The sequence below is a fragment of the Artibeus jamaicensis genome, unplaced genomic scaffold (genome assembly GCF_021234435.1).
Source record: "Artibeus jamaicensis isolate MK-2021 breed Jamaican fruit bat unplaced genomic scaffold, CSHL_Jam_final scaffold_286, whole genome shotgun sequence".
Taxonomy (NCBI): domain Eukaryota; kingdom Metazoa; phylum Chordata; class Mammalia; order Chiroptera; family Phyllostomidae; genus Artibeus; species Artibeus jamaicensis.
This window is the reverse complement of record NW_026522034.1, coordinates 5,945,427-5,972,431: the sequence shown is the minus strand read 5'-3', so window position 1 is coordinate 5,972,431 and position 27,005 is coordinate 5,945,427. Positions and strand designations below refer to the sequence as shown.

The 27,005-nt window shown below is 35.0% G+C and overlaps 1 protein-coding gene across 8 annotated transcripts in view; it reads right to left on the bottom strand.

Moving 5' to 3' along the window:
* Positions 1-27,005, bottom strand: part of MYO9A (myosin IXA) — a 312,362-nt gene that overhangs the window by 62,241 nt on the left and 223,116 nt on the right. For 6 of the 8 annotated variants that reach the window (XM_053656781.1, XM_053656780.1, XM_053656785.1 and 3 more), the window contains 9 exons: positions 24,887-26,482; positions 21,661-21,760; positions 20,939-21,151; positions 15,380-15,492; positions 8,094-8,236; positions 5,067-5,290; positions 4,430-4,546; positions 3,464-3,652; positions 1,954-2,001 (listed from right to left, as the gene is read on the bottom strand). In XM_053656781.1, the coding sequence (XP_053512756.1) occupies positions 1,954-2,001; positions 3,464-3,652; positions 4,430-4,546; positions 5,067-5,290; positions 8,094-8,236; positions 15,380-15,492; positions 20,939-21,151; positions 21,661-21,760; positions 24,887-26,482 (2,743 nt within the window). The remainder of the gene's footprint in view (positions 1-1,953; positions 2,002-3,463; positions 3,653-4,429; positions 4,547-5,066; positions 5,291-8,093; positions 8,237-15,379; positions 15,493-20,938; positions 21,152-21,660; positions 21,761-24,886; positions 26,483-27,005) is intronic. The other 2 variants (XM_053656783.1, XM_053656787.1) reach the window with 2 other exon arrangements.

Here is a 27,005-nt window from a genome sequence, read left to right as displayed (position 1 = left end):
TTATTTAAGATTTTCTTTATTTTTAGAGAGGGGAAGAGAGGGAGAGAAACATCAATGTATGGTTGCCTCTCATGTGTCCCCACTGGGGTCCTGGCCTACAACACAGGCATGTGTCCTGACTGGGAATTGAACTGGCGACCCTTTGCTTCACAGGCCCGTGCTCAATCCAGCCAGGGCTCTTTATTGTTATTTTAGAGTCACTTATTATTGTCAATACTAGGTACTGTATACAATTGCATGTTCTATACTTTCATACAACTGGCAGCACAGTAGCTTTGTTGACCAGAATCACCACAAACACAAGAGTAGAGTTTTGCTCTGACATTATGAAAGCTCGGACCTCACTAGGCAATCGAAATCTTTCAGCTTCATTTAATCTTAGGGGACCACCATCGTTTATGAGGTTTGTGATTGAATAAAATGTCCTTATGCAGCAAATAACTATATACTACACCTCTATAAACTATATACTTTAAATGCTTAAAATAGTAAATTTTGTCATGTGGATTTTGTCACATTTTTTTAAAGGCTAGACCAATTTACAATTCAATTGTACAAATGATTCTTTTAGATAAGCATCATTTGCAGCTATTGCAACCGACTTAGTTTATGCTAAGTTGTTAGCAGTTTTACCCATCACTGTTTCTGTGGCGGCTTAGTGAAGAATAAAAATAATGTTACTACAATTGTTATTGTTAAAATAGTTTTGATCTTGCAAAATCCTTGGAAGTGTCCCAGAAACCCCTGAAAATAACACTTTGAGAACAACCAGATTAAAGAGTTTATATAAGTTGAGAAAAAGTACAGAAGAATATATACCATACTATTAACTATAGTGATTCTCTCTGCTAAAATAAAATACCCAAAAATAGATGTCACATGAAATAACAAAAATCTATATGTGAAAAACTTTAAAACCTTTCCTAAAAGACACAAAAATAGACTTAAAAACATGAAAAGATTCAAAATTAAAGATTCAATATTATAAAGATGTCCATTCTATACTAATTTATAAGCAAAGTTAATAAAAGATATTAATAGATTTTTGCTTAATCAAATTAGACAAATAAATTCAAAGTTCATGAACAAAAACAAGAATAGCCAGAAAAGTTCTAAAAAAGAAAAGTAAATAAGGAGGATTTAGCCCTGCGAATTATTATATATAATAACAGTTTGATAATTTGAAAAGTGTGAAATTAACTCATGAATATTCGGATCAACTAATGGAAAGGGATATAAAAGACAGAAAAATGGGCAATGAACATAAACACATAGGCCATGGGGGAAAATGTAAATAGTACTTGAGCATAAAAAGAGATATTCATTGATAATAAAAGAAAATTAAAACTACAGAAAGAAACTACTCAGATTTTTCCTTATTTATCAAACTGGCAAAAGTCTAACCACCCACATTGATACATTACTGTTAAAATGCAAGAATGAGATTACCCATATGAGGAAATGAAGCATTATTTATCAAAATGACAGATGCATTTTACTTATGACCCAATAATTCCAATTCTAGTAAACCCCCTCCACTCACTTACATGTACACACACTCTTATTGACTGTGCCATTATTGTCAATAATGGAGAAGAGTAGAAACAACCCAATGGCCCAGCAATGACTATCAAGACGGCTGTAAAACAGATTTCTGTGCAAAGCTATTAGATATTTTCCATTACTACTGAAACAAATAACCAAAAATTTAGCAGCTTAAAACATCTACTAATTATCACACAGTTTTGTAGACCAGAACTCAGCCATTACAAGGCAAATCACAAGAGACAAAGTCACATTTATCATTCCAAATAATTTTCAAAACTGTAAGTAAGTACCCTAGGCAGCTGATTAACTTATTCCTTAAATATCTCCACATGAATACTGTATAATATTCTTCAGACTACTGGCCTAAAAATTAATTTTTTTGTAACAGAAAAGATTATAACTTACTAAATCAGTTTCTTTTTTCCTTCTTTTCTTTCTTTCTGTTTTTGGCACCTGGTGGGAAATAAACACAAAAATTGTGATGTAAAAAAAAACCAAAATACTTTCTTACTTATTTGCAAATGCTGAGATTTTTGCTCAAAAGGCAAAAGAATAAGTAAATGTGAGAAATTCTGAAATTTGGTGCAACAGTGCTCATAAAGAAAAGAGAATGAAAGAACGTTTTAGAGATTATTGTCTTTTTAAACCTCAATTCTGTCCAGAAACCACACCATATTAACTAAAATGATCATTTTGTTTTACCCATTAATTAAATGATTACTAATTTTAAAGACTGCACTTTCCCTATTTTGGCTCTAGAAAACTCTCTATCCCATAGCTAAATATAAAAAACTATTGCCCTGTCCAAGTGGCTCAGTTGATTGAGCACTGTCCCATACATCAAAAGGTTGCAAGTTCAATCCCTGGTCGAGACACATATGAGAGGCAACTGATCAATGTTTCTCTTCCTCTCTCTCTCCCCCTATACTCCCTCCCTCCCTTTTTTTCTTCCTTCCCTCCTTTCTCTCTAAAAAAAAATCAATAAACATGTTCCCAGGTGAGGATTAAACAATAAATAAAATTAAAAATTAGAAGCTATCATCTGGATATAAAAAAGCTTTTCTACATGTATTTCCTGCTAACCACAGTACAGAACACTCCAAGGCTAACCTTTAAAATTATAAAAAAAGGCAGTATAAACTTAGTAAGAATCTTCTTCTGCATAACATAAAGATCTAGAACAGAAGAACTTTTAAGGATTTATTTCTGACTACTTCAAAAATGATTTAAGATGACTTGTAAATCTCAACACATAGAAACTAGAATAACTTAAATTTAAATGGAACATATCAACAAAAAGGATTAATCATGTTCTTAATACCTAGTAATAAGATAACTATTTCAGCTAGAGTACTAAAAAAAGAACCACACTGGTAACTCTGTATATAAATGCTACTCTTCTGTAACATAGATTTCATAATAGTTATTCAATAGGACTGAAGCAAGAATCACATAAAATAGCAAACACCAAGTTCAAGTCCTAGCACTTAATAAAATAAAGATTATTACTGTTACACAGATTTCTAGAAATACACATTTTCCAAAAGCCTAATTTAAATAAAAATATAATTTGTGGGTCCTCACATAAAGGTCACTAGATGATAGATACAGTAAATCATATCTTCAACTATTGTTGTAACAAAAGAAAATTCATGTATTGACCTCCATCAAAGCTGAGGGTATAATCTTGAATGCACATTATATTTTACCTAAGTGAAGAATGTATTAACTGCAAAAGGTTTACAAAATATGGTCTGGTGAACTTCTAAGATAGAATAGAGTTTGTTAAATTTCAAGTAATGCTGAAGTGACATGTTCACTATAATGTTTTTCTCAAATACCAGCTGTCCCAAACAGATGCTTAAGCAGAGTTCATAACTGAATCCTTTTAGAAACCAAAATATATCATATTTACCTTTGGGGGCATACAATCCAAAGTCTTGAATTCATTCATATATTCATCTAAAAACACTTTAAAAGTGTTCACCCAAACTCTGACTGGAGATTCTCTCCAATCACGTTGCTCAAGCCTCATGGTCTTTTCCAGAATCTGCTCAAAGAGTGCATAGAGGTCTTTATATCGTATGCTTTTGCCATCATCCACCTAATAAGCAATAAAAGAAGAACTTTAAAGTTTTTGAAGAAATTCTTTAAATATAGAAGACTGATTCAACTTGCACTGGGTAGTACTCAGAATACGAATTAGGAACCTGATATACTTCCTAATGGGCACACCCATGATGCCATGTGGTACTTGTGGATGTAAATTCCCATTCTACTGTAAAATATTGGCTGAGTGAAACTTGCTAAATTTTGGTAAATACCTAACAGCTTAAAAATGTAGTAATTTTAAAAAGCCCTGGGAATTTCTCTCATAAGTCAGGCATTAATTATTATGTAGTTAAGCATCAAAAACAAATTTTCTAAGAGAACTAGTATCATATGAAAGAATAAATTTGACAGTGATATAAAATGATAGGTAGAAATCAGTGAATAAAGCTGTTCTAATTCCACTGGAAAAAAAAACTGTATGATAATTCCACACATGTAAGAATTTGAAGCTTGACTGAAAGGATTATGAGAAGTCAAGAGAGTAAGGAGCCACTGGGTGAAATAGAATCATACCCAGAATATCTAAATTCAGTATCTTAAGGAAATGAAAATATAACCAGGAAGAGGAAAAAGAAAACTACTCAAGGAAATTCAAGGAAGCTATTGATCTGAAGTCAGTCAGTATGCTTTTTCCCTATCTGTACATAAAACAAAACCAAGGAACTGGAGAAATTTCTAGTTAAACATGGCCTTTCTATTATCTTCTATAGTACTGACAAATTTTTTGTATGTTGAACTACCAAATATATCCTAACAATGCCCAACTCACCGCCAATGCAGATGAATAAAAGTTGAAGATATTCTGCCGGAATTCTTTCAGGGCTTTTTTAAATACAACATCCACGAGTGTGTCTTTCTTGCTGTCTTCATTATCTAGGTCATTCACCTGCGGGCAAGAGACAGAGGTTTTTTTTTTTTTTTTGTAGAGAATCAAGTAAATGAAAAGAAGTGAATGCAACTGTGGACACATACTGGCACTTCAACAATGACTGCCTGCAAAGTGCAAGCCACTGCTATTAAGGGACCCAGGTAAAAGCACGACTAACCAGGCACAGTTTTATTACTACTGGGTGATTTCTAATGTCCCTTCTAACATTTATGATTCTATAGTGCTACCAGAAAAACTTCAAGTGTACAATGACAAGCCTCACCTTCACACATATAGTTATGTTTACTATAACATGGCAGTTATAGTAAAATGGAAGTCTAGAGTAAAACCTAAAACATTCAATTCTGTTTACCCAGACTGACTAATGAGTATCATACTTGCATCTTCCTGACAAAGAACAGACCATCTAACTTAATGAAGTGTATGTCACCTTCATCTCTAAGGGCCATATTCTGATACATAAAAGTATTCCAGAGTCAAAGCTGTTCATGGGCCTAACTCAGCATTCAAAGTGTACCTTTTTCAGAAGAAATTCATCCATGCTTTTTAAATCACTAGCACTTGCTATGATCTGGACAGAGTCATTTTGCCAGTGCATAGATTCCAAAGCCACGCTGCTGATCTTCACACTTCGCTTGCGCTTTGCCTTTGGAGAGGGCTCTTTGTTCTCTTTGAACTCCTTCTGGGAACTACCAGGCAATTCTGGGCTCAAAGGAGGTGTTGGATGGTAGAGAGCTGATTCTACAATTCAAGATAGAGTAGCCAAGAAGAAAAGATATTCAGTAAAAATACTGAAATCTCCAAATCCCTCTTTTTAAGTATAAGTTCCTTTAGTAATTCACTGTAAGAAACACGTGTAAATATCTAAAAAGCAAAGTAACATTAATGTTTGAAGCCAGATAGTTAAACAATAACCCAGATTGCACATTTGTACAGAACATGTAGTTAAGAATTATACCACTTTTCAATGGAAAATACTCATGTCTTCTTAAGGTCTGCTACTACAAATCTGGATAGAAGTGTGTGACAGATGGGAAGCCTGGATCTCAGAGGCCTCCATCCCAAAGAAAAGAAACAAGAGTACAGAACCACACTAGCATGTTAACCCAGTCAGTCTAACTACTCCTGTTTGAAAGAACATCCAGCTACATAAAATTATATAATCATCCAGCTATATATAATTATATAATTATAAAATTTTATAAAATTTTATAATTAAGAGGCAACCTAGCCTCTTGCTCCAATCTTATGCCAGAGCAAAAGTGAGGAAGCTTCTGGAAGAGCAATGAGTAATTCTCAGTGTTCTATGTAACTGGAAACTCCAAACTGATACTATTCAACAATTTTTATGGCCTTAATTATAAATATACATAATTATCAAACCAATGAGGTTTGGTAATTATTACTATTTCCTTACTAGTGGCTACGGCCATAAATGCTTCAGTAATAATATCTGGACGTAGTTTGGCAACCTGTTTAGGGAGCCAGGTAACAAATGGCTCATGTCTGCTTCAGTCTCTTTTGTATTTAGGATTTTCTTATGTACTTTCCAAATAACTGCATTTCCCAGAGAATTCCTGGAGTGAACTGACCTTGTATACACTATTAGAAAGCACAATAAATTTTCTCTACAATTGTTTACACCCGGGAAATTGGACTACATGTAATCCATTACAATCTAGAACTACACTGGGTTTGCTAAAACCCTGCCTGGGTCTTCTTGAGAATATTGAGAATATTGGCCCCTTCTCATTTCACATACGTGCTTGTTTCCCCCACATGTATTCACCTTACCTCTCTCCAATGGTATATCCTCATCCATCAAAAAGCTAATTCTGATACTGGGGAAAAAAGCAGCCTCCCCTAAATGCGTAATTCCACCTCAGGCAGAAGCGAGGCTAACCCAATCTCAAATAAGGCACCAGAATAAAAACTATAAAGACACAGGATACAAATACATTCACATTGCTGTCAACTGATTTTAATTCTATTATAAACCTAGATAGATATGTTTTTCATTTAGCAAAGTCAATATCTTTCTTATAATAAAGAAATAATTACTAGAGAAACTGTTTATAATCTTATTTCATCATTAGAAACAAGGGCAACCTTAATAAATTTACCCAACTATAATTAAAAGGCTACAACCTTAACTTTTATATATGTATCCTTATGGAGCAAATACCCAATGAAGATGGCTAATAATATATGCTCCAACTAAAAACCTTTAACCTTTCTTCTCGGGAATTAGCAATGGAGAATGTAACTGTGAAAAGTGAGAAAATCAGAATGACTACTGTAAACCAGATGAGATATTAGAAACTGATCCTATATAATGGTAAGGAACTCCAAGTCCTCCTAACTAAACTTGTAGTATCACTTAATTAATGTTTAGTTTTATCCTTATCAGTTTGCCAACTGATAGGATCAAAGCCACAACACACAAAAACAAGGTTCAAACTGTATTTCTACCATTTTTTTCTTGTGACACAGAGGTACCTCTGACCCATCCTTTCCTGGGTGGAAGGATGATCTTTCCATCTTTCCTCTTTGGTCCTTTAGCTTATCCTAGATATGAGAAGTTTTGTTTACTTATGGCAACTGGGTCTGTTATATTTTTCTTTAAGAGAAAACTTTCTTCCTAGAACCTCTTTCCATTTTATCACCCATCCACTGGTATTTCACACACTCATTACCACATGTCCACCTTTCATGTATATTCATATGGAAGAAAGCTGACATCTTTACATAGTACTTAAAAACATGCAAAGGGCTTGGGAAGAATGGGGTTATCTAATAGAGTGATTACTGAAATCCTTGGAGAGTTAGTGATTCCAGCATTTAGAAAAACCAGTTTTCTCAACAGATTAACTAACCATTGGGTATTTTCAAATGTGTTATGACTGATGCTCAAAAAGTTAGAATAACAACTACCATTATAAAGTTCCAGGCACTAGCATATGGCAGGCACTTAATATGTAGCATGGGTGGTTAAGAATGTGGACTCTGGAGGTAGACTGCTTGGATTCAAATCTCAGCTCTGCCAATTACTATATGTTTATAAGGAAATAACTTCTCTGTATCTCAGTTTTTTCATCTAGAAAGTGGGAATAATAATATGCCTCAAAAAGTTGTATCAACTGAGTTAAAGCACACATGCTTACTACAATGCCTTGTACATAGTGAACACTCAAGTATTAGCTGCTATCCTCTTATTTTTACTACTAATACATATTCGCCTATGAGTACATGATGGCTAAATTTTAACACTTCAGAAAAATGAGGCTGACTAAAGATTCACCACCATTCTTAAAGTAGTTGTTACTTCACTGCTTTGTGCCACACTTCCTTGGAACTTCTATTATGGGTACAATGTATTTTTTATAATTATTTTTTAATTAAGGAAGGATGTAATAATCCTGGTCCTAGCTCATTAGATATCTAGCAACAGGATTGCCATTACAAACGCCAGAACAACAGTTTACTTTCACAAATAGTGAACAGGAATTACAAAGACAATCTCCACCCTTTGTCCATTTTTTACCATCTGGAAACTGATGGGCTGGAATCGGATCTGAGCCAGCAAAGAGTGCTGAAACCTCTGACTGGGTGGCAGGTTTCACTCTGGTGGTCTTCTTCTCCCCTTGTTTCCCTTTGGCCCAGAACTTCATCCTAGCTCTCTGGGGTCTATTTAGAAAAAAAATAATAATAAAGGTAAAAATGGAAATCAGCACACCCCAGTGATAATATTTGTATACCACTTTAAGTTATATTACAAAGACCTTTCATGTATATATTAGTTCATTTAACATTTTCACCTAAGTTTAATCATATTTAATTTTCAGTTTCACATTTAAATTTCATCTGAATTTCCTTAACTTGAATAGAGAAATAGTAAGATCCAGAGACATTAAATAATTCCCTAAAATAAACAGATACAAAGCAGTGGAAGTAGGATTCCAACTGAGGTTTCCTAAGCCTTAAACTGGTACCTTTTCATTCTGGTCCTCCTTCTAGCTTGGACTTAGTGTGCAGACAATTTAACAAGAAAAAAATACTGTAAAAAAATCACTGATATCCCATCACTCTGAAATCTATTAGTTTATATTTTGGGGGTAATTTTCTGCTAGTCTTTACCCATAAGCATCCCTGTTTTCATACCTTATAATCATGATGGAGATAGAATTTTAAATATTTCCACTTACCATTACGTAACAAAAGTTTTAGTGGTACTCTATATTCATGAGCCATCAATATTAATTAACAAAGGCCACCACTTAACTTGCTATTTTGCTCCAGGCACAGTACTAAGTACTTGTGTAGGATTACTTGATAATTATAACAACATGTTTACTTCCAAACTATTGTAACAGTTTTACAGGTGAAAAATTGGAGACTTAATTATTAGGCACTTTTCCCAAGGACCCATAGCCAATGAGTGACAAAGTTGAGAACCGCACTTACTATGCTATACTGCCTCATTCTTAGGTGCTTAATATACTCTTATCACATCAATCAAGGCAACACCTAGAGATAACAACAAAAGCTCACGTTTACAGACCACGTATCAGATAACTTAACCCCATACTAGGAGACTTCCTTATACATCAGTTAGTTCCTTCACAGGTTCACTTAGTCAATAAAAATTTTTTGAGCATCTACTAGAAGCCAGTTAATATGCCTTATGTATGATATACCTAATTTTCACAAGTACAGCTGACTTTGCACAACATGGGGATTAGGGGCACTGACCCTATGCACAGTTGAAAATACATATATAACTTTTGACTCCCTCAAAGGTTAACTACCAATAGTCCACTTCTGACTTGAAGTTTTACTAATGACATAAACAATTAACACACATTTTGTATGTTTTATGGATTTGTATACTGTATTCTTACAATAAAGCTAGAGGAAAGAAAATGTCATTAAGAAAATCATCAAGAAAGAAAATATATCAACAATATTGTATGTATTTGTTACAAAAAAATCTGTAAGTGAACCCAAGTAGTTCAAACTCATGTTATTTAAGGGTGATACGTGTGATAAATAGGTATTGTCCTTCCTTTACACATGAGCAAATTAGGCTCAGAGGGCTGATGGAACTTTAGCTGAAGTTAAAATGTGGTCTATCTGGTTTTGAAGCATGTGATCTTTTTTCCTCTGTTCTGTTTTTTTTTAAAGATTCCCCCTAAACTTATATGTCTATATAGTGTAAAGAGAAATTTTCTACAAGGCTTATTACAAATGACAGTGCTCTTCTGCCATTCTATTCTTTTCTGCTCCCTAGAGATAACCCTTTTGAATTAATTTGATTCTTTTAATATTTACTATACTTACATTGCTATCATACCCATCACCACAGATTATAATTAAGCATGTTTCACCATTTCTGTTCTACACCTTCCACAAACACAGATGTGCCCCCAATAGATTCATATTGTAATTTTAGTTAGATTAATATGGAATATTTTCTTTTAGTAATATTCACTATTTTATTATCTAAATAATATTCACAATTGAGACATGTAGTTCACAGCAAAATCTACATTTTCCTACAGTTAATAAATATTTTGCTTCATATTTGCTTACTTTTCTATGTACAATTCACCTCCAAGGGTTTCCTCATTTGTATCTCTTCTCAACACACTCAAACATAGCAGGCACTCCATCAAGTTTCATGTTCTTGAAATCTCTCCCAGAGCCTTCTATCCTCCTCTAATCCAGCGTGGTTTCTTTCAGTGCTTGCTGTACAACTATCATTTAAAAGCTACTTTCACCATCATAATAGAGATTCCTTTTGTCACTATTGTTTTATGATGACATGTCTTTTGGCATGGGTCTATTTCCATGTTGGGCCCTCAGTAGGCCCTTTCTATCTAGAAACTCATGTCCTTCAATTCTATAAAATTATTTGAATTATTTTATTAATGATTTTATCCCTTCCATTTTCTTTGTTCTACTTTTTAAATATATTTATTTTATTGATTATGCCATTATATTTGTTCTATTTCACCCCCTTCATTCCCCTGCACCCTGCACACCCCCCCACCATTCCCCCCTTTAGTTCATGCACACGTGTCTCAAGTTCTTTAGATTCTATATTTCCCATACTATTCTTACCCTCCCCCCTATCTACTTTCTATCTACTGTCTATGCTACTTATTTTCTGTACCTTCTTCCCCCTTATCCTTCTCCCACTCCCTGTTGCTAACCCTCCAGGTGATCTCCATTTCTATGGTTCACTCCTGATCTAGCTGTCCTCTTAATTTGATTTTCTTTTAGGTGTGGTTGTTAATCACTGTGAGTTTGCTGTCCTTTCACTGTTCATCTTTTTTACCTTCTTTTTCTTAGGTAAGTCCCTTTAACATTTCATATAATAAGGGCTTGGTGATGATGAACTCCTTGAATTTGGTCTTATCTGAGAAGCACTTTAACTGTCCTTCCATTCTAAATGAAAGTTTTGCTGGATAGAGCAATCTTAGTTGTAGGTCTTTGGTTTTCATGACTTGGAATACCTCTTTCCAGCCCCTTCTTGCCTATAAGGTCTCTTTTGAGAAATCCACGGACAGTCTGATGGAAACTCATTTGTAGGTGACTGTCCCCTTATCTCTTGCTGCTTCTAGGATTCTCTCCTTTATTTGAATCTTGGCTAATGTAATGATGATGTGCCTTGGTGTGTTCCTTCTTGGGTCCAACTTCTTTGGGACTCTCTGAGCTTCCTGGATTTCCTGGAAGTCTATTTCCTTTGCCAGATTGGGGAAGTTCTCTTTTATTATTTGTTCAAATAAGGTTTCTACGAGTAACTGTTCCTCTTCCCCTTCTGGTACCACTATAATTCAGATGTTGGAGCGTTTAAAGATGTCCTGGAGGTTCCTAGGCCTGTCCTCATTTTTTTGAATTATCGTTTCTTTGTATTTTTCTGTTTGGTCATTTTTTCCTTCCTTCTGGTCTGCTCCCTTGATTTCAGTCCCAGTTTCCTTTCCATTACTATTGGTTTCCTGTGCATTTCCATTAATTTCAATTAGTTTAGCCTTCATATGTTCCTCTAATTGGTGACTAAAATCAACCAGTTCTGTGAGCATCCTGATCACCAGTGTTTTGAACTGTGCATCTGAAAGTTTGGCTATTTCTTCATTGCTTAGATTTATTGGCTCTTGGACTCTGAGTTGTTCTTGAGCATGTTTTGATCTATTTGTGCCTGTTACGTATGAGGAGAGGCGCTTTAGGTGTTCACCAGGGCAGGGCCACCCAGGTCGCTGGTTTGTGATGCTGTATGTGGTGGCAGGGTCAGAGAGGGAGCAATGGCGGTCCTCTCCGCTCACTTGGTCCGCCTCACCGCTCTCCTCTGCCTGTTTATCTGAGCAGAAATGTGCAAGCCCACCGCCCTGCACTGGGGCCTGCTCGGTCTGTCTCAATGCGTGTCTCTTCACTGGTTTATCTGCTCGCAAATGTGCGACCACAGACAGCTAGCCAGGGCCGCACCTTCCCTGGGTCTGCTCATAGCTACCCAGCACCTAGGATCCGCACCCTTGGCTGCCTGCGCGCTGCCCAGCTGCCTGGGCCTCCCAGGTTAGCGGATCTTTTTTGCCTGACCCGCTCTGCTACTGGCTTCACCCCTCTCACGGGTTTAGCTGAGTGGGTCGTTGTTTTTGGACTCCGTATTGTTCGATTTTCTGTGGTTTGGTTGCATTTATTATTGTTAAAAACTTTGTTGTTTTTAGATTCGGTTGTGCGAGGAAGCAAAGTATTTCTACCTACGCCTCCATCTTGGTGGAAGTCCCCCTGTTCTACCTTTTCAAAGCCCCTATCACTGGGTCATTGGATCTACTAAAAAACTAGCTCCTCTTAACTTTCTTATTTTTTCTTGCCTCTTCATCTCTTTGTCTATTTGCTCAACTTTCTGAGATATGTCCTCAACTTTGTAACACTTCTGAGTTGTTTCTATATGCTATTTTTAAACCTCAATGTTTTTCTTTCATGCACTGTTTTGTTTCATGGATGTATTGAATAGTCATATTTATTTATGCAGGCCTGTTGATAGTTGTACTTATCTGTCTTGAGTTCCACACACTCCCTGCCCTACATAGTTTATTTCTCTCAAGTTGTATTTTATCCATTAGTTTTAGTTTCTTTAATATGTTTCCTCAAATGTGTGACAATCAAAAATGGGGTAAAAAAAAAAAAAAAGCTGTTCCATGGGGCTTCCAAACTGTGGTCTTCCTTGTAGGGTTAACTGGTTGGTCTACTTTGTAGGGAGGGAGAGCCCGATACCAGTACCTCTAGGTCTTTCCTAAAGGGTTGGACAAAATGTCCCAAAGACTCTTTGAACCATCTGCTTAGATGGTCGATTAAATATGGAAACTATATCAGGGAAAAAGCTGGGCAATCTTAACATTCACTATGTGGACAGTCATTAAATTCCCTGTGCCAAATATGTAACCCCGAGCCAGAGATCTTCTGTTTTTATCCTCTCCAGGGAATAAATCTCCTGTTTTCTGTTGGATAGGGGAAGACCAATCAACCTGAGGCTTCTTTCTCAGGTTTATCCAGTTGGTTTAGGGTTCAAATTTCCCCTATGAATACATTTAAAATTTGTCTATTTACTTTTGAATACTAGTTTTATTATTGTTGTTTCCTTTTGTTTTTGTTTTTGCTTCTGCATACGTTTTGTCATTTTGGTAATTTTGGAGGAGGAAGTAGAAATTAAATTTATATACTTGATCTGCTGTCCCCAGCTAGATGCTCCTTCTAGTTTGCCAAAACTTGATCTCCAAAATGATCTGCTCTGGATTTAGGTTACTATATTTTGCCGTGTATAATGCATACCCACATTTTTGGCCCAAACCTGCAGGGAAAATATCTTCCCTTTTTATTTTTAATTCAATTATTTATTTATTTATATTTAGAAACAAAACTGATCATCATATTCCAGGGTATTATTTTGCATACAGACACTTTTACTGCTTTCTAGAGTTACACTTTGAATGCATACACATAAATAAAAAAGTTAAAAACATCCATATAGATATGAAATTAGTACTACCCATGTATAATGTGCATACTTATTTTTCCCTCAAAAATTTGCACAAAAAGGGCCCATTATGCACAACAAAATATGGTACCTAGGATTATGCCTTGGCAATTATTAAGGAGATAGTCTTTAATAGGGTTATGAACCAGATAGATTTCAAGTATTCAGTGCGGGCCCAATTGCCTTATATAACATAATAAGGAACAAAAATATTTATTTATTTAGTCTGCCTTATTTTTCTTTAAATATTTTGCAGAATCAGTTTTGGTGATAAGTATTTTTCCTGAAACAGATCAATTGTATTTGTACTTTAAATTCATTTTTAAAAATGTAAAATTATTCTAAAATATCTTCTGTACCTGCAATAATTTCTTCATCATCAATTAATAAAAAATTGTGGGGGGGGGTTAAATTGTGACTTTGCTGTTTTTATTTTTCTAATTTTTAAAAAATTTTCAACCACAGTCCATACCCAACACCATTCTGCACTAGACCCAGATGTACAGCAAAGTGGCCAGAAAAATCACATACCCTACAGAGTGATCCGCCTGCTGCTCCAAGTGCCCACTTTGCTCCATACATATTTATCTAAACATTATTGACTATATTCCCTATGCTGTAATCTACATTTCTGAGGCTGTTACATGAATACCAATTTGTACTGTTTAAGACCTTCACATTTTTTACTCTGCCCCCCCGGCGCCCTTCCCCTCTGACAGCTGTCAGTCTGTTCTCTGTACCTATGAGTCTATTTCTATTTTTTTTATTTTGTTCATTAGATTCCACACATAAGTGAAATTATATGGTATTTGTCTTTCTCTTGCTAATTTATTTAACTTAGCATAATACGCTTTAGGTCCAATCATACTGTGATGAATGGCAGTATTCCATTGTGTAAATGTACCACAGCTTTTTTTAATCCACTGATGGGCATGCACCTGGATTGCTTCCATAGCTTGGCTATTGTAAATAATGATACGATGACCATAGGGATGTATATAGTCTTCTGCATTAGTGTTTCAGGTTTCTTCAGATATATTCCCAGAAGTGAAATTGCTGGGTCATAGGACAAGTCCATTTTTAATTTTTTTAAATTTTACTTATTTATTTTTAGAGAGAGGAAAGGAGGGAAAATGGGAGAGAAACATTAATGTGTGGTTGTTTCTTGACTGCCCCCTACTGGGGACTTGGCCAGCAACCCAGGCATGTGCCCCGACTGGGAACAGAACCAGCAACCCTTTGGTTCACACACTGATGCTTAATCCACTGAGCCACACTAGCCAGGGTCCACTTTAAATTTTTTTGAGGGACCTCCACACATTGTTTTCCATAGTGGTTGTACCAATCTGCATTTCTACAAACAGTGCACTAAGATTAAAGTTCCCTTTTCTCCACATTCCAAATATATTCGACAAATGAAAATCCCACATACTCTCTTCAAGAAAATAGCATTACTTCCCAAAAGATTTTTCCAGTTCCAGTTGTAAAACACTTATAAGAGAATCTAAGTCCAAAGCCAGACTTTCAATGTCATTCTGGAGTACTCTTTTACAACAACAATAAGAATCACAAGTAGTATAATGATTTAAAGACTTTGCCCAAATCACACAAAGATAAAGCTCATTTTATACATCTGAATTATTATGTGTCTATCACACAGTAAGCACTTAATACTTGTTGAAAATATAAACTAACTGCTCTATCAATTATGGTTTTGAAAAGAGGCTCAGTATTCAACTATAGTCAATTAGGGAAAAGAATATTATCCCTATTAACTTTCAGTGTATACTTTATACCTTATATCCACATCTGAAGCCTTCTGTCTCACTGCCAATTTCGTAATCTCTCCTTGAGACATAGTCTTATGAAGCTTTGTTTCTTCATCAATTGAAGAAAATCGCTGTGACGTCTGTAATAATTATATACATGAAAGACTTTAAAATCAAGTAACTATATCATAGCAGTCTAATTAAAACTCAGGTTATAGAATTTTTTGAGAATTACACCTATTAAAAACATACAAAAATACATTAATATTATTCAGAGATTTATTGACATAAAAGAACCTATTAAAAACTCTATTAAATGCCTAGAACAATCTGAAGTGAAGAGAACTTAAGTCAATGAAGATGCTAAATAGGACCTTTGAGCTCCTGTTTTCTGACAGTTTAACAAAGAATATCAAATGAAAAGGAAAGAAAGAAGTCAAAACTCCTAAAGAGACAGACAAAAGATCAAGAATCTGATGAATATGGAATGCTAAGTACAGTCTTTCATACCTCATTTTTATGGCTTAAGTCGCTATTATAGATTCTTGTTATATACACTAAAGGATTTAAGAGAGCAAGTACACAGAAATATATGAAAAACCAAAGGACCACAGAATAAAAAATCATTATCACAAATAACAGTCTAAATTATAAACAAGTCACATGGCTATCCAACTGAGACCTGATTTTCAATTGGCAATTCCTGTGCCATTTGTTTACAATATGCCCTTTTAAAGACAATGCAATTTGAAGGACAGAATTTCTTATTACTTATTCAAGTTATTTTTCAGTATTTCCTTTTTCTAAATTACAATATTTCTAAGTCCTTAGCCTGCTTGACTATGGCCTTATCAACAGAAACCATCTTGAGCTGTTAAAATAGAAAATTTTAAAAGTTGAGGCTAAATCTATCAGTTATATTAATAAATATGAATAGATTTAACTCACCTATCAAGGGAAGAAAATTTTAATTTGGCTCACAAAGCAGGACAACCAAACTAAATTGTGTAGAAAACACACTTCTAAAACCAAAAGATGCAGAATGGCTAAAAATAAGAGTATGACCAAAAGTATTCTGAGAAAATAGAAATACTAAGAAAACAAGAGGCTATGATATTACTATTGAGTAGGATTCAAGCAAAAAGTCCTGAATGTGACAAAAGATATTTTTTAAATCCTTACCCAAGGACATGCTTATTGATTTTAGAGAGAGAGGAAGGAAGAGACAGAGAGAAACATCGATGTGAGAGAGAAACACTGATTGGTTGCCTCATGTCCTGACCAAACTGAACTCGCAATGTAGGCATGTGCCTGGACTGGCCTGGACTGGGAATTGAACCTATCACCTTTTGGTTTATGGGACAATGCTCCAACCAACTGAGGCACAATGGCTAGGGCACAAAAGACATTTTTTAAATACTAAAAGCCACAACTCATAATAAATAATAGGAGACTTTAACACAGCATTCTCTCTGTGTAAGACAGATTAAAAATGTATAAAACAACATAGTCAATAAGGTAGAGATTATGAATATGTACTGAAACTGTACACTCTATATAGAAAATACATCTTATCAAATATACATAGTACAGTCACAAAAACTGATCATATATGTATGAAGTAAAAAATAATACTGATAAATCTGATCAAACAGAAACATTACAAATATTCTTTGATCATGTCATAAAACTAGAAACCAACACATAAAAAAACAAAATGACTCTTCCTTTGAAAACTAAAAAAAAATTTATTATACAAGCTCTCAACAAAAAAATTGTAATATGAACTGAAATTACATTTTTCTAAAAAAACCTTTATACATTAGAATAAATAAGATACATCTGAAGCACTGCTCAGAGGAGAATTTGTAGCCTTAAAAATTTGTATCAGTAAAAATAAATACATTATTCCAAACCCCCAAATCAAAAGCTATAAAAGTAAAAAACATAACTGGAAGATAGCAAACAAATAATAACAAAGGCAAAAGCAGAATCAGAAGAGAATGGGGGGAAGCAGGTATAATAAATAAATTAAAATCCTGTTATTTTGAAAAACATTAACAAATGACATGTTAGGTTAAAAAAAGAAAAAACACAAATCTACAAAATAAGAAATAACAAAGGGGGAATAACCACTGAAACAAAGAATTTTTTTAAATCTTAAGAGACTACTTACTTTCTAAGCTTTTATGCAAACAAACTGAAAAGTTGGATGAAATAGATAATTTCATAAGAAAAAACTATTTACCAAAATTGGACCCATTAGGTAGAAAGCTTAAATGACTAATTTTACTAGAATAGAGAAACTTATAAAGAAATTATGTCACAAAACAGTACCAATTCCAGACAGTTTCATAGAGAAATTCTGTAAAATCTTCAAAAAGCAGAGTCACAATGCTATAAACTGTGTCTAACTTTTGGGTGAGAATAAAGTACACATATAAGAACCAAGTATACTCAACAGTGTGGCTGTTATCTAGGGGCCAGCCATCTAAACCTTTTTTCTGTCATCGGCTTCGTTCACTACCAATGAGTTTTCAATGCCCACTTCAAAATCACTAGTCTATGTTCTAAGATCCTCTAAACATCCTGCCTTGACTTCCCCTTTCTGAAAAATTACTAAGACCTAGTCAAGGTGGATTTTCACCTACTATAAAATAAGCTAATAAATTTAGGTTTAATCAACACATTTTTCTGGCAGTTTTTTGGTGGAATGGATAGCAGAATGAAAGAAAATTCAATACAGCTTAAGATACTAGACAGTATCTCAGAGAATAATAAACAGAAAAAGGAATATGAAAAGTGACAGCAGTTTTTCCCAGGGGATGAGAAATTTAGCTTTATCATACTGGAGATAAAGAAGACAAATTCTGGAGAGTTACTTGGGAATCATACCCATAGAAATGATTGGTTTAACTCTGGTAACTGGCAGAAAAAACTATACAGAGAAAACTGTAATGTTACCTATACCAATCCTACAAATAAGGGACAGAAATCATCCTATTAATTCAGCATTCAGAAGACTGACAGACTAAATTACTATATAAAAGCCACCTTAAAAATCCTGCTTAGTAGAATGGGTCATTCTTCTTGGGTAAAAGCCAACAGAGTGGATATAGGAACTGAGAGCAGTAAATAGAAACTGAACAGTTATTCAAATGGCAAAGTTAAAAGTAGAAAATTAAAAAACAAAATATCAAAATCTTGAGGAAGGAATATACTATTCTTTTCTCTACTCCTACAAAAGCAGTTAAAAAATGATGAACAATTCATCAACTCAGGAGGTAATCCTTATCAAACTCCCTTCACATAATTCATTTGTAACTGTCTCTATCTCATTAGATTTTTCACAACTGGAAGGGTCAGAGGGCTTTATCCAACAGTGAATGACACACTTCTTAGCAGAAGTCAGTGATAGGATCACTTTGTCCAGGAAAAATAAAATTCCCCCAAATTGTCCTCTTTTTAAAATACATGTACTCAGAAAATCAAGCCCATTTAAAATCTGAAGATATCTCAATCATGAGAATTCAGTAGATTCCATTTACAAACAATTGGTCTTCATCTTCACAATATCAGACAACATTAGAACATGGAATATTTTCAATATAAACAGAAACACACTTTAAAACTGTCCCTACCATTCCCACCCCCAATCCCACTAAGTGTCAGCATATTCTAGAAAGCAAAGCTTCTCCATGCAAGTATCCACCAGAAACCACCACCACCACCTGTTCCTAAAATAGCTAGTGATGAAACAGAAGGGCAGTGAGAAAGCGGGAGAGGTGACTGACTAACACACTGCAGGGCGGGTGTTCTACAACTACTGGCATGCAGTGACTGTCAAGCAGGTGAACAGGATCATAGGCAGAGGCTACCAGCTAGAAGCCTTCAAGGGGCTGAATGCTCCAAGCACAAAGCCCAACTTCCTGGCTCATCTCAGTAGAGTTCTCAGTGAGAAAGAAATCTACCACCAAAAGGACTAAGGTTTGTAACAAAGGAAACTCTCAGGAACAAAGCAGCAATTATAAATGCTAAGTTCTTCCACAAGTGAAACATTTACTTATGCTATAGAGAACAAATTCAGTATGCTCTCTATTCACACTAAAAATATATCTAGTAGTACTTCTCATTAATATTACTTTGATTCATTACACAGTTTCATCTTTAACTAATAATCATATAAGAATATGTGTTATTTTTTACTCAAAAACAGGGCACCTCGAAAGTGAAGTTGTTTTATCCTATCTGAAGAGAGGGGCTTTGACTCTATTCATGGATATACAGACTGTTCCCAACTTTTATAATCCTACGGTTTGGCTTGGGGCAATGACCCACTTGTCTAGTTAGAGAACTGGCAGTGCATTTTTCTGTGATATTGTTTTCTCTTTCTTACAATGTCAATATTGTCATTTAAAACCTGGGTTTATCCTCAACAAAAGATAAAGAAAATGAGAGTATTCTAGAAATTAGCAAAATTTTTAATTAACTAGCTCTTTGGCACAATCCAGCTTAAAACAGTTCAAAGATAAAATATTTAATGAGTCAAAAGAAGACCATCAGACCATCCTAAAACTTTTCTCCCATTAAAAAAGAATGTGATCCAATTAGTTAAGAATATGGATAGAAATAACCTGCGCATCACTCTACTTCATCAGCAGTAAAGTTTTAGTATGTATCAAACATACAGGGTCCTGATATTGTGTATTTTCCAGGACAATTCCAAAATCAAACACTTTATATCCACAAATACATTCATACTTGTTAAACTGCATGTGTACCTAATTTTTGTTTAAATATAAAGATAAGGTTATATTCTTAGTCAAAACAGTACAGTTTTATTCAAACATAACCCCATCATTATAACCTGTGACTAATACAAACTTAAATTACATACAAAACCTTCTACTTTGCCAGGTTGGTCTAGGGATTTTTGGTACTGCTCGTTAAATTAAATGTTTAAAAATTAATGTTAATTTTTTATTACTAAAAAATTAGGGAGGAGAAAGCAAGTTTAAAGACAAAGAAAACACCATTTCAATGAAAAGCTACTGGACTGTTTAACACATACCCTAGTCACTAGATCAGGGAGGGGTCAGAAAACTATGGCCGACAAGTCAAATAGAATCCATTGCCTATTTCTGTAAGTGATTTTATTAGAACATAGCCATGCCCACTTGTTAACTTATTGTCTATGGTTGTTTTCACTCTATGGTGGCAGACTAAAGTAGTTGCAAAGGAGACTGTATGTCCCACAAAGTCTAACATGTTTATCATATGGCCCTTTACTGAAAAACATATTTGAAGGTTCCTGCTCTACACCTTTCGAGATATAACACAGAAAATTTCTACATTAGTGCCAAGTTAACCTCAATGTTGTCTAATTTATGGTTCGACATGCCCTGTTACAAAGTGTCCTTTATCTTAGTCCTGTTAAAGTTTAGCTTATTTGCTGTGTTTACTGAGGTTTCCCATGTACAAACCATTATATGGGGAAGAAGCTGTGAAAGTTAGCTTTAGATTAGCAAAGACTATTCCCATCAGATTTGCTTGTTGCCTATTTTTCTTATATTGATGTAAAATTACCATTTCGGAGTCACTGTGAGAGGCCTGACCCAGGCTGGGTGCTGGCCCTAGCTCAGAGTGAGAAGGTTGGTCAAGGGAGAGAAGGGGCTCAATGTCATCGTAATCATCTTCCTCTGTATCCCCCTCCCCATCAGCAAAAGTACCTCTAGTCAAGAAATCGGAGCGCGTCCGCGCCATTCGAGCTTTCTTTTTATGGGCCGGTCTGGCAACCTGCTTGACCAAATGATAAAACAAATAACACAACAATGTTTTGTTTTTTGGCTTTGGGAGGGGGAGATGATGCCAATGAAAGACATCAGCGCGCTCATGAATTTCTTGTAACATCCCACCACCCCACCATGCCCTTTCCACTAGAAGTGACAGAGATAACCAAAAGCAATCCATACACTTTACTCTGGACAAAGGATGAGAATGGAAGCTAAATCTACATAGCCACGGAAGTCATCTTTCACTGCCATAATAAGTCACCAAAGTCACTTGCATAAATTGCCTTTTTTCTTAACAACTTCTTTTTTATAAATCCAGTCTGGTATCATTAGGCATCATTCCCTGCCTGAAGTATACCTCCCTTAAGTATAACAGACTTAACTCACGGCTTCTTTCTCTATAAAACTCTTGGGAATAATGGGTAGATGAGATGCTATATCTACAAGAATAGTAATTTCCGAAATAGTATGCATCTATTTTGCATAGAATATAGATAAACAAAATTTCATACTTACCTCTCCTTGGCCCGGCCCAGTTAACTTTACAGGTTTCAGAGCTGGTTCATCTTGTTTACGGAGTTGAAGATTTCCACTGTTTAAGGATTCCTTGCTGATGCTTAGAATAAAAAATCAGGATTACATTTCAATTCCTAGCAGACATCTAATGGCAGAAGTATCAAAGTATAGTATGAAATATGGTTTGACAAGCTACATCAAAGAATTATAGCCAATTCCACACATATATCCAGAACTTATTCAATTCCTAAAATAATACACACACCCCCAAACTTTTTGCTTACCTAACTGATATTATTACCAAACATTTACATGTATGAATAAATTACTAGAGACCCTGCCCTGGTAACCACTGGGCATATTCCACTATGATGACATATGTTTAATACAGTAGTAGCAAAATTAGTTCATGAAATGATGTGGATTTAATGATGAGAAAGGGAAAGTATCAAATCTGCAAATGCTTAGAATTAGACCTAGAATGGGCCTTTAACTGTAATCATTATAAAGTACCTGATAAGTAGCCACCCAGCGATAAGGACCTCATTACTTTATAGAGATGATTCCTATTGGTTAGCAGATTTTCTTTCTGAAACCTCTCTGTAGTTTTCATCTGCTGTCTTTGTTTTAAAACTTGAGATTGTGCAGAATAAAATCAACACTAGCAGTATAGAAGTTGTTACCAAGCTAAAAGAAGTGTGCCCTCAACCATACAGATAGTATAGTGTTACTCTGTGAAAACTTAATTTTGCTTGAATAACCATATGATGTAATTGTTTTATCATTTCATTCTGTGTAGAAATGGATGTCAGGGTCTGAGGAAAATCTAAATAGAACCTGCATTTTTCATGGTTTCAATTACCTACGTTTACTCGGTGCCACAAGTCTTAAAAATTTACCAACAACATGTTGCTAATCTCTCCTTAGCAGGACTATAAGCTCATTGAGAATCATATCTTACTTTCTAGCATAAGTTTAAAGTAGACACTAACTTAGAATATGAGTTGGCAGAGTAATTTCTCTACCACTCAAAATCTTCCATTTCATTTTATAAATAAAGAACTAGGGGCTATAAGAGGTTACTTTGTCCTCTGCCCTATGTGATGATAAACCCTAAATGAACCTAAAGAAACAGCAATCTTTCCTTGCTGATGGCATTTCAGAGATCTCCCTTTTTGACCAGTGTATGATCAACCCTAGCAATCCGAGTTGGTCCTAAAGATTTCCTTTAGGCCATTAAAATCTCTCCTGCCACAGTTGAGCCTATTGGCCTTGATTCGTCCTCCAAAAAGAGAATCAACTAGTAGGACCTTTGACGGCACGTGACCACCCTAACTTTTAAACTTACAGTATTTTCTTTAGATCTCTGCATTTCTTTTTGTTCTCCCTCATGAATCAGATGAAGACAACTGCAGACTTATTACCACTATGGCACACAAAGAATGCTAACCTGGTGATACTTCCTAATCCTGAAACCCAATGCTGATTTCTAATGATGAACTCAGGTTCTAGACCCAGCTATTTAATGTGACCTTAAATCATTTCATCTCTAGTGGAGTCAATGAGCTTATTTCTAATATGTAAGAATGGGACTAGATAAACTTAGGAACACCAACATTTATAATTCTATAAAATGCTAAAGTTTCTAGTAGTACTTACAGAATGAGAGGAGACTTGAAGTATGACTTTTACTTAAGCTTTCACATAAACAATCTAATATATAATCATTTTGAAGATAAACAGATCCTAATGAGGTAAAGCAAACTAAATCAAGTAGACTTGATTATCTTGAAAAATTGATTTAAAAAAGCAATTCCCAAAGATGATTAATATTTTTTTTAAATGTACAAGTAAGACTTCTAACAAAGCAGACTCTTGGATCCAACAACTCCACACTGTACACCACTAAACTTAAAGTGATAGGAAATAATATTTTTTTTAAAACTCTGAAGGGCTTAAAATGCCATACAGAGTCTTTGAACTTCTGAGTAATCTCTAGGCTACTGGCAGAAATAGGACCTCAATCTATCATTTAGTCCAACTATATTTCATAGTACTGTATAGAAATCATTAGTAGAAAAATATATGAATGATATCTTGCCCAAATTTACAAAGGGTTTCTCTAATATCTGTATAGTATTAAAGACAGAAAGATTAAAAACTTAGGAGATAAGAGAAAAAAGTTATTTCATAGTTACTATGAAGTTTAATTTTTTAGCCCTAAAATATAGCCCTCACCTTTCACTTAAACAGTGATATTCTCCCACAAGAATTGAAAGAATCCACTGTATATAAAGACTTAATACAAATATCTTAAACTTAATCAAATATTTTATGTACTACTTAAATGCTTTTCTTAAAATGGGGACAACTGTACTTGAACAATAATTTAAAAAGTGGAAAGACAACAACAGAAGCTTTTCCTGTGGCTATAACTAGTTAATGAAATATAAAGGTTTTCCACTTATATGAGGTATCTAATATAGTCAAACTCTTAGAAACAGAAAGGAGAGCTGTTGTTAGTAGGGGTTTGGGGTAAATGGAAAAAGGGGAGTTGTACAATGGGTAACTGAGCTTGTTTTTGCAAAATGAGAAAGTTCTAGAGACCTGCTGCACAACAATGTGCATATAATTAACACTACTATACTGTACATTTAAAATAGTTACGATGTTAAATTACGTTTACAACAAAAAAAGTATAACTTAATAAAGAACAAAATATAGGCCATCAGCTGTAATGAAGCACATTAACTTTAAAGCCTGAAACTAACGAGTTTGGACTGCTACATGTAACAGTTGTAGGACAATCAGCATTTCCTGAAAACCTCCTATGCTTACTGGCACTGTATTACCTTCTCATTTAATGGGAAGGGACCAAAAATTGCTTTCTGTGCTTAGTCAATTCTTAGGGTATAATTATATTCAATTTCAAGTGGCTGGTAAAGTCAACAATTACAAATATTTTTCATGCAGAGAAAATGGCTAATTTGAACAGCACCCATACAAAGAGTTGAGGCTGTGTTAAGGTACCTTAACACAGGCAATTTTTAAAATTAAAGTTAAGACTTTCCATCAGAAAACAGATTATGACTCATTTTATTGTGATACTAACTTTGCTGCAGTGATCTGGAACTGAACCCTCAATATCTCTGAGATATGCCTATAAAATTTTCCAAAAAGTTTTCCATTTATACATACACACACACAAAATAAACATATCACTTACAGGGGAATACTCATATTTTCCTTTGGTGTGTAGAAAATGGCCCTAGTAGTTCCGTCTCTGGGAGGGTCATTAGATCTGTGGCCATAAGCCTGAGTTGGTCTAAAGTGTTCTTTTTTTGAAACGTGATTATTAGAGAGGTTACAGGCTACATTCAGTTGGGTGCACATTCTGTGTGTCTTGGACAATTCATCAACAGTACTAGATTGACACAGGCCTCCTTTTCTTTCAAAGCACAGGAAGACGCTCTGATCCTGCACGGGTAAGTGAGCAGATGGACTGTCTTTCCGGGCAAAAGCTGCATCTTTTACAGTTACTGTTGGAGGCCCTAGTACACCGGATTCTTCCTTATTTGGGGTATTGAGGATGAGGAGAGAGGATGGCCTCTCTATTTTTTGCTTTGACTGATGGGAAGATGATACTGGGAAAGACTCCCCAATTCTTGGTTTTTCAATTGTCTTGAAAGCTTTACGCTCCCTCTCTAAAATATCTGTTTGCTGGCGAATCTGTTCCATCATCTCTTTTTCATTCTGTTGCTGCAACTGCTTTTGCCTTTTTTCCTTCTCAGTGTTGAGCTTTTCCAACTTTTTAAGTACAGTATTAGAAGAATCTGTATTCCAAGAAGCAACAACTTGATTTTCTCCTGAGAAGTGGTACTTTCTGGCTTCCCTGTTTGTATCTAAAGTAAGAACTGGAAGTGTTTCTTCACTTTCCATTAGTTTGTTTCTCTGGATACTTGTGTCTAGTTGGGAACTTGTTTTCAGTGGGTCTTGGTGAGGAATATAAAAAAATGTAGGCAGACTACTGGAAATAAAGGGGTCTCTCAGGGGTGGCTTATAGGTAATAGATTCAGAACTGCAAACCAGTTTTTCCTTCATAGTCCCATTCTTCAAATGCACTGATTCAGAGGGTGCCCCCTTTTGAATCACTGTACAATTAGTCTCACTTGAGGCACTGAGGGCATTGTCCTGTGAATCAAATTTTTGACTTCTAGATATCTCAGGTGATTGAAACTGCAAGTTTCCTTCATCTAAAATTACAGACTCCAGTTTGCACTTCTGGCTTTCCTCACAGCTGAGAAGTTCCAAGCTTCCTTGAGAGCTTTCACTTTCAGGTGTACCCTGAAAGGATTGAAGACCCTCAGGCATCAGTTCCGTAGACCATCTGCGTTCTTCTGAAGGAGACACGCCACCAAGAGAACGAACTTTCAGCAATTCTAAGCTAAATATAGCTTGTTCTAGTTCTCTCATTCTCCGACTTTCTCTTTTGGCACGTCCTACTTTTTTCTGGTGGAGATCCTCCAAGGACTTGGGTCTCTCTCTTACAACTACATCTTCCTGCAAGTCCACACCACTCTGGCTTCTGGCTCTCTCCTGTCGCTTGTTTGGGGACTCCTTCCAGCAGTCCACTAAATTATTTTGATTGCTCTCTATCACAGATTTACATTCTTCTACGGCTTTTACTCTGTTATCAAAGGAACAATCCTCCCATTCTGAAGGGTCTGAACCATGAATTTTCACAGAACCATATGGTTCAATATTTATCAATCCAAGCTCTATTTTTGTTTCTCTTAGTCTTTGTTCTTTTAAAGCTTTAAATCTATATAAAAATTAAAAAGAAGTACATTAGATCTATGTCTTGGTTACCACTGGAGAGAACAGTCTCAAAAATTTTTTATTACATCTAAGTATTTCTCAAACTAACTTGGTTGCACATTTCATAATTCTGTTTCCCTTAGTGAGATTATATTTCTTTAAGTGAATTACTCCTACTTAAGTATTCTACTAAAAAAATAAATAAAATCAGAAGTAAAGCTCTCATTTAATAATATTCTTATTTTAAGGTAAACCTTAAAATTAAAATTAAAGTTTCTAAAAGTAAAAACAGTTGAATATTGCCAATTTTTAAAGATTCAACCTAGTGTAAAAGTCGACTCTTAGCAGTTATAACTGTAGACCACAGGTTTTCAATCCAATTTAATTCAATAAACACTTATTTAGCATCTACTATATACCACGCAAAGGCGGTTAAAATTGCTAGGAGTATCACAGTTCAGCAGAGAAGACACTCTGCATGTAACCATTCTAATATAAGTTAGGTAAATATTAGAGCAGAGGTATAT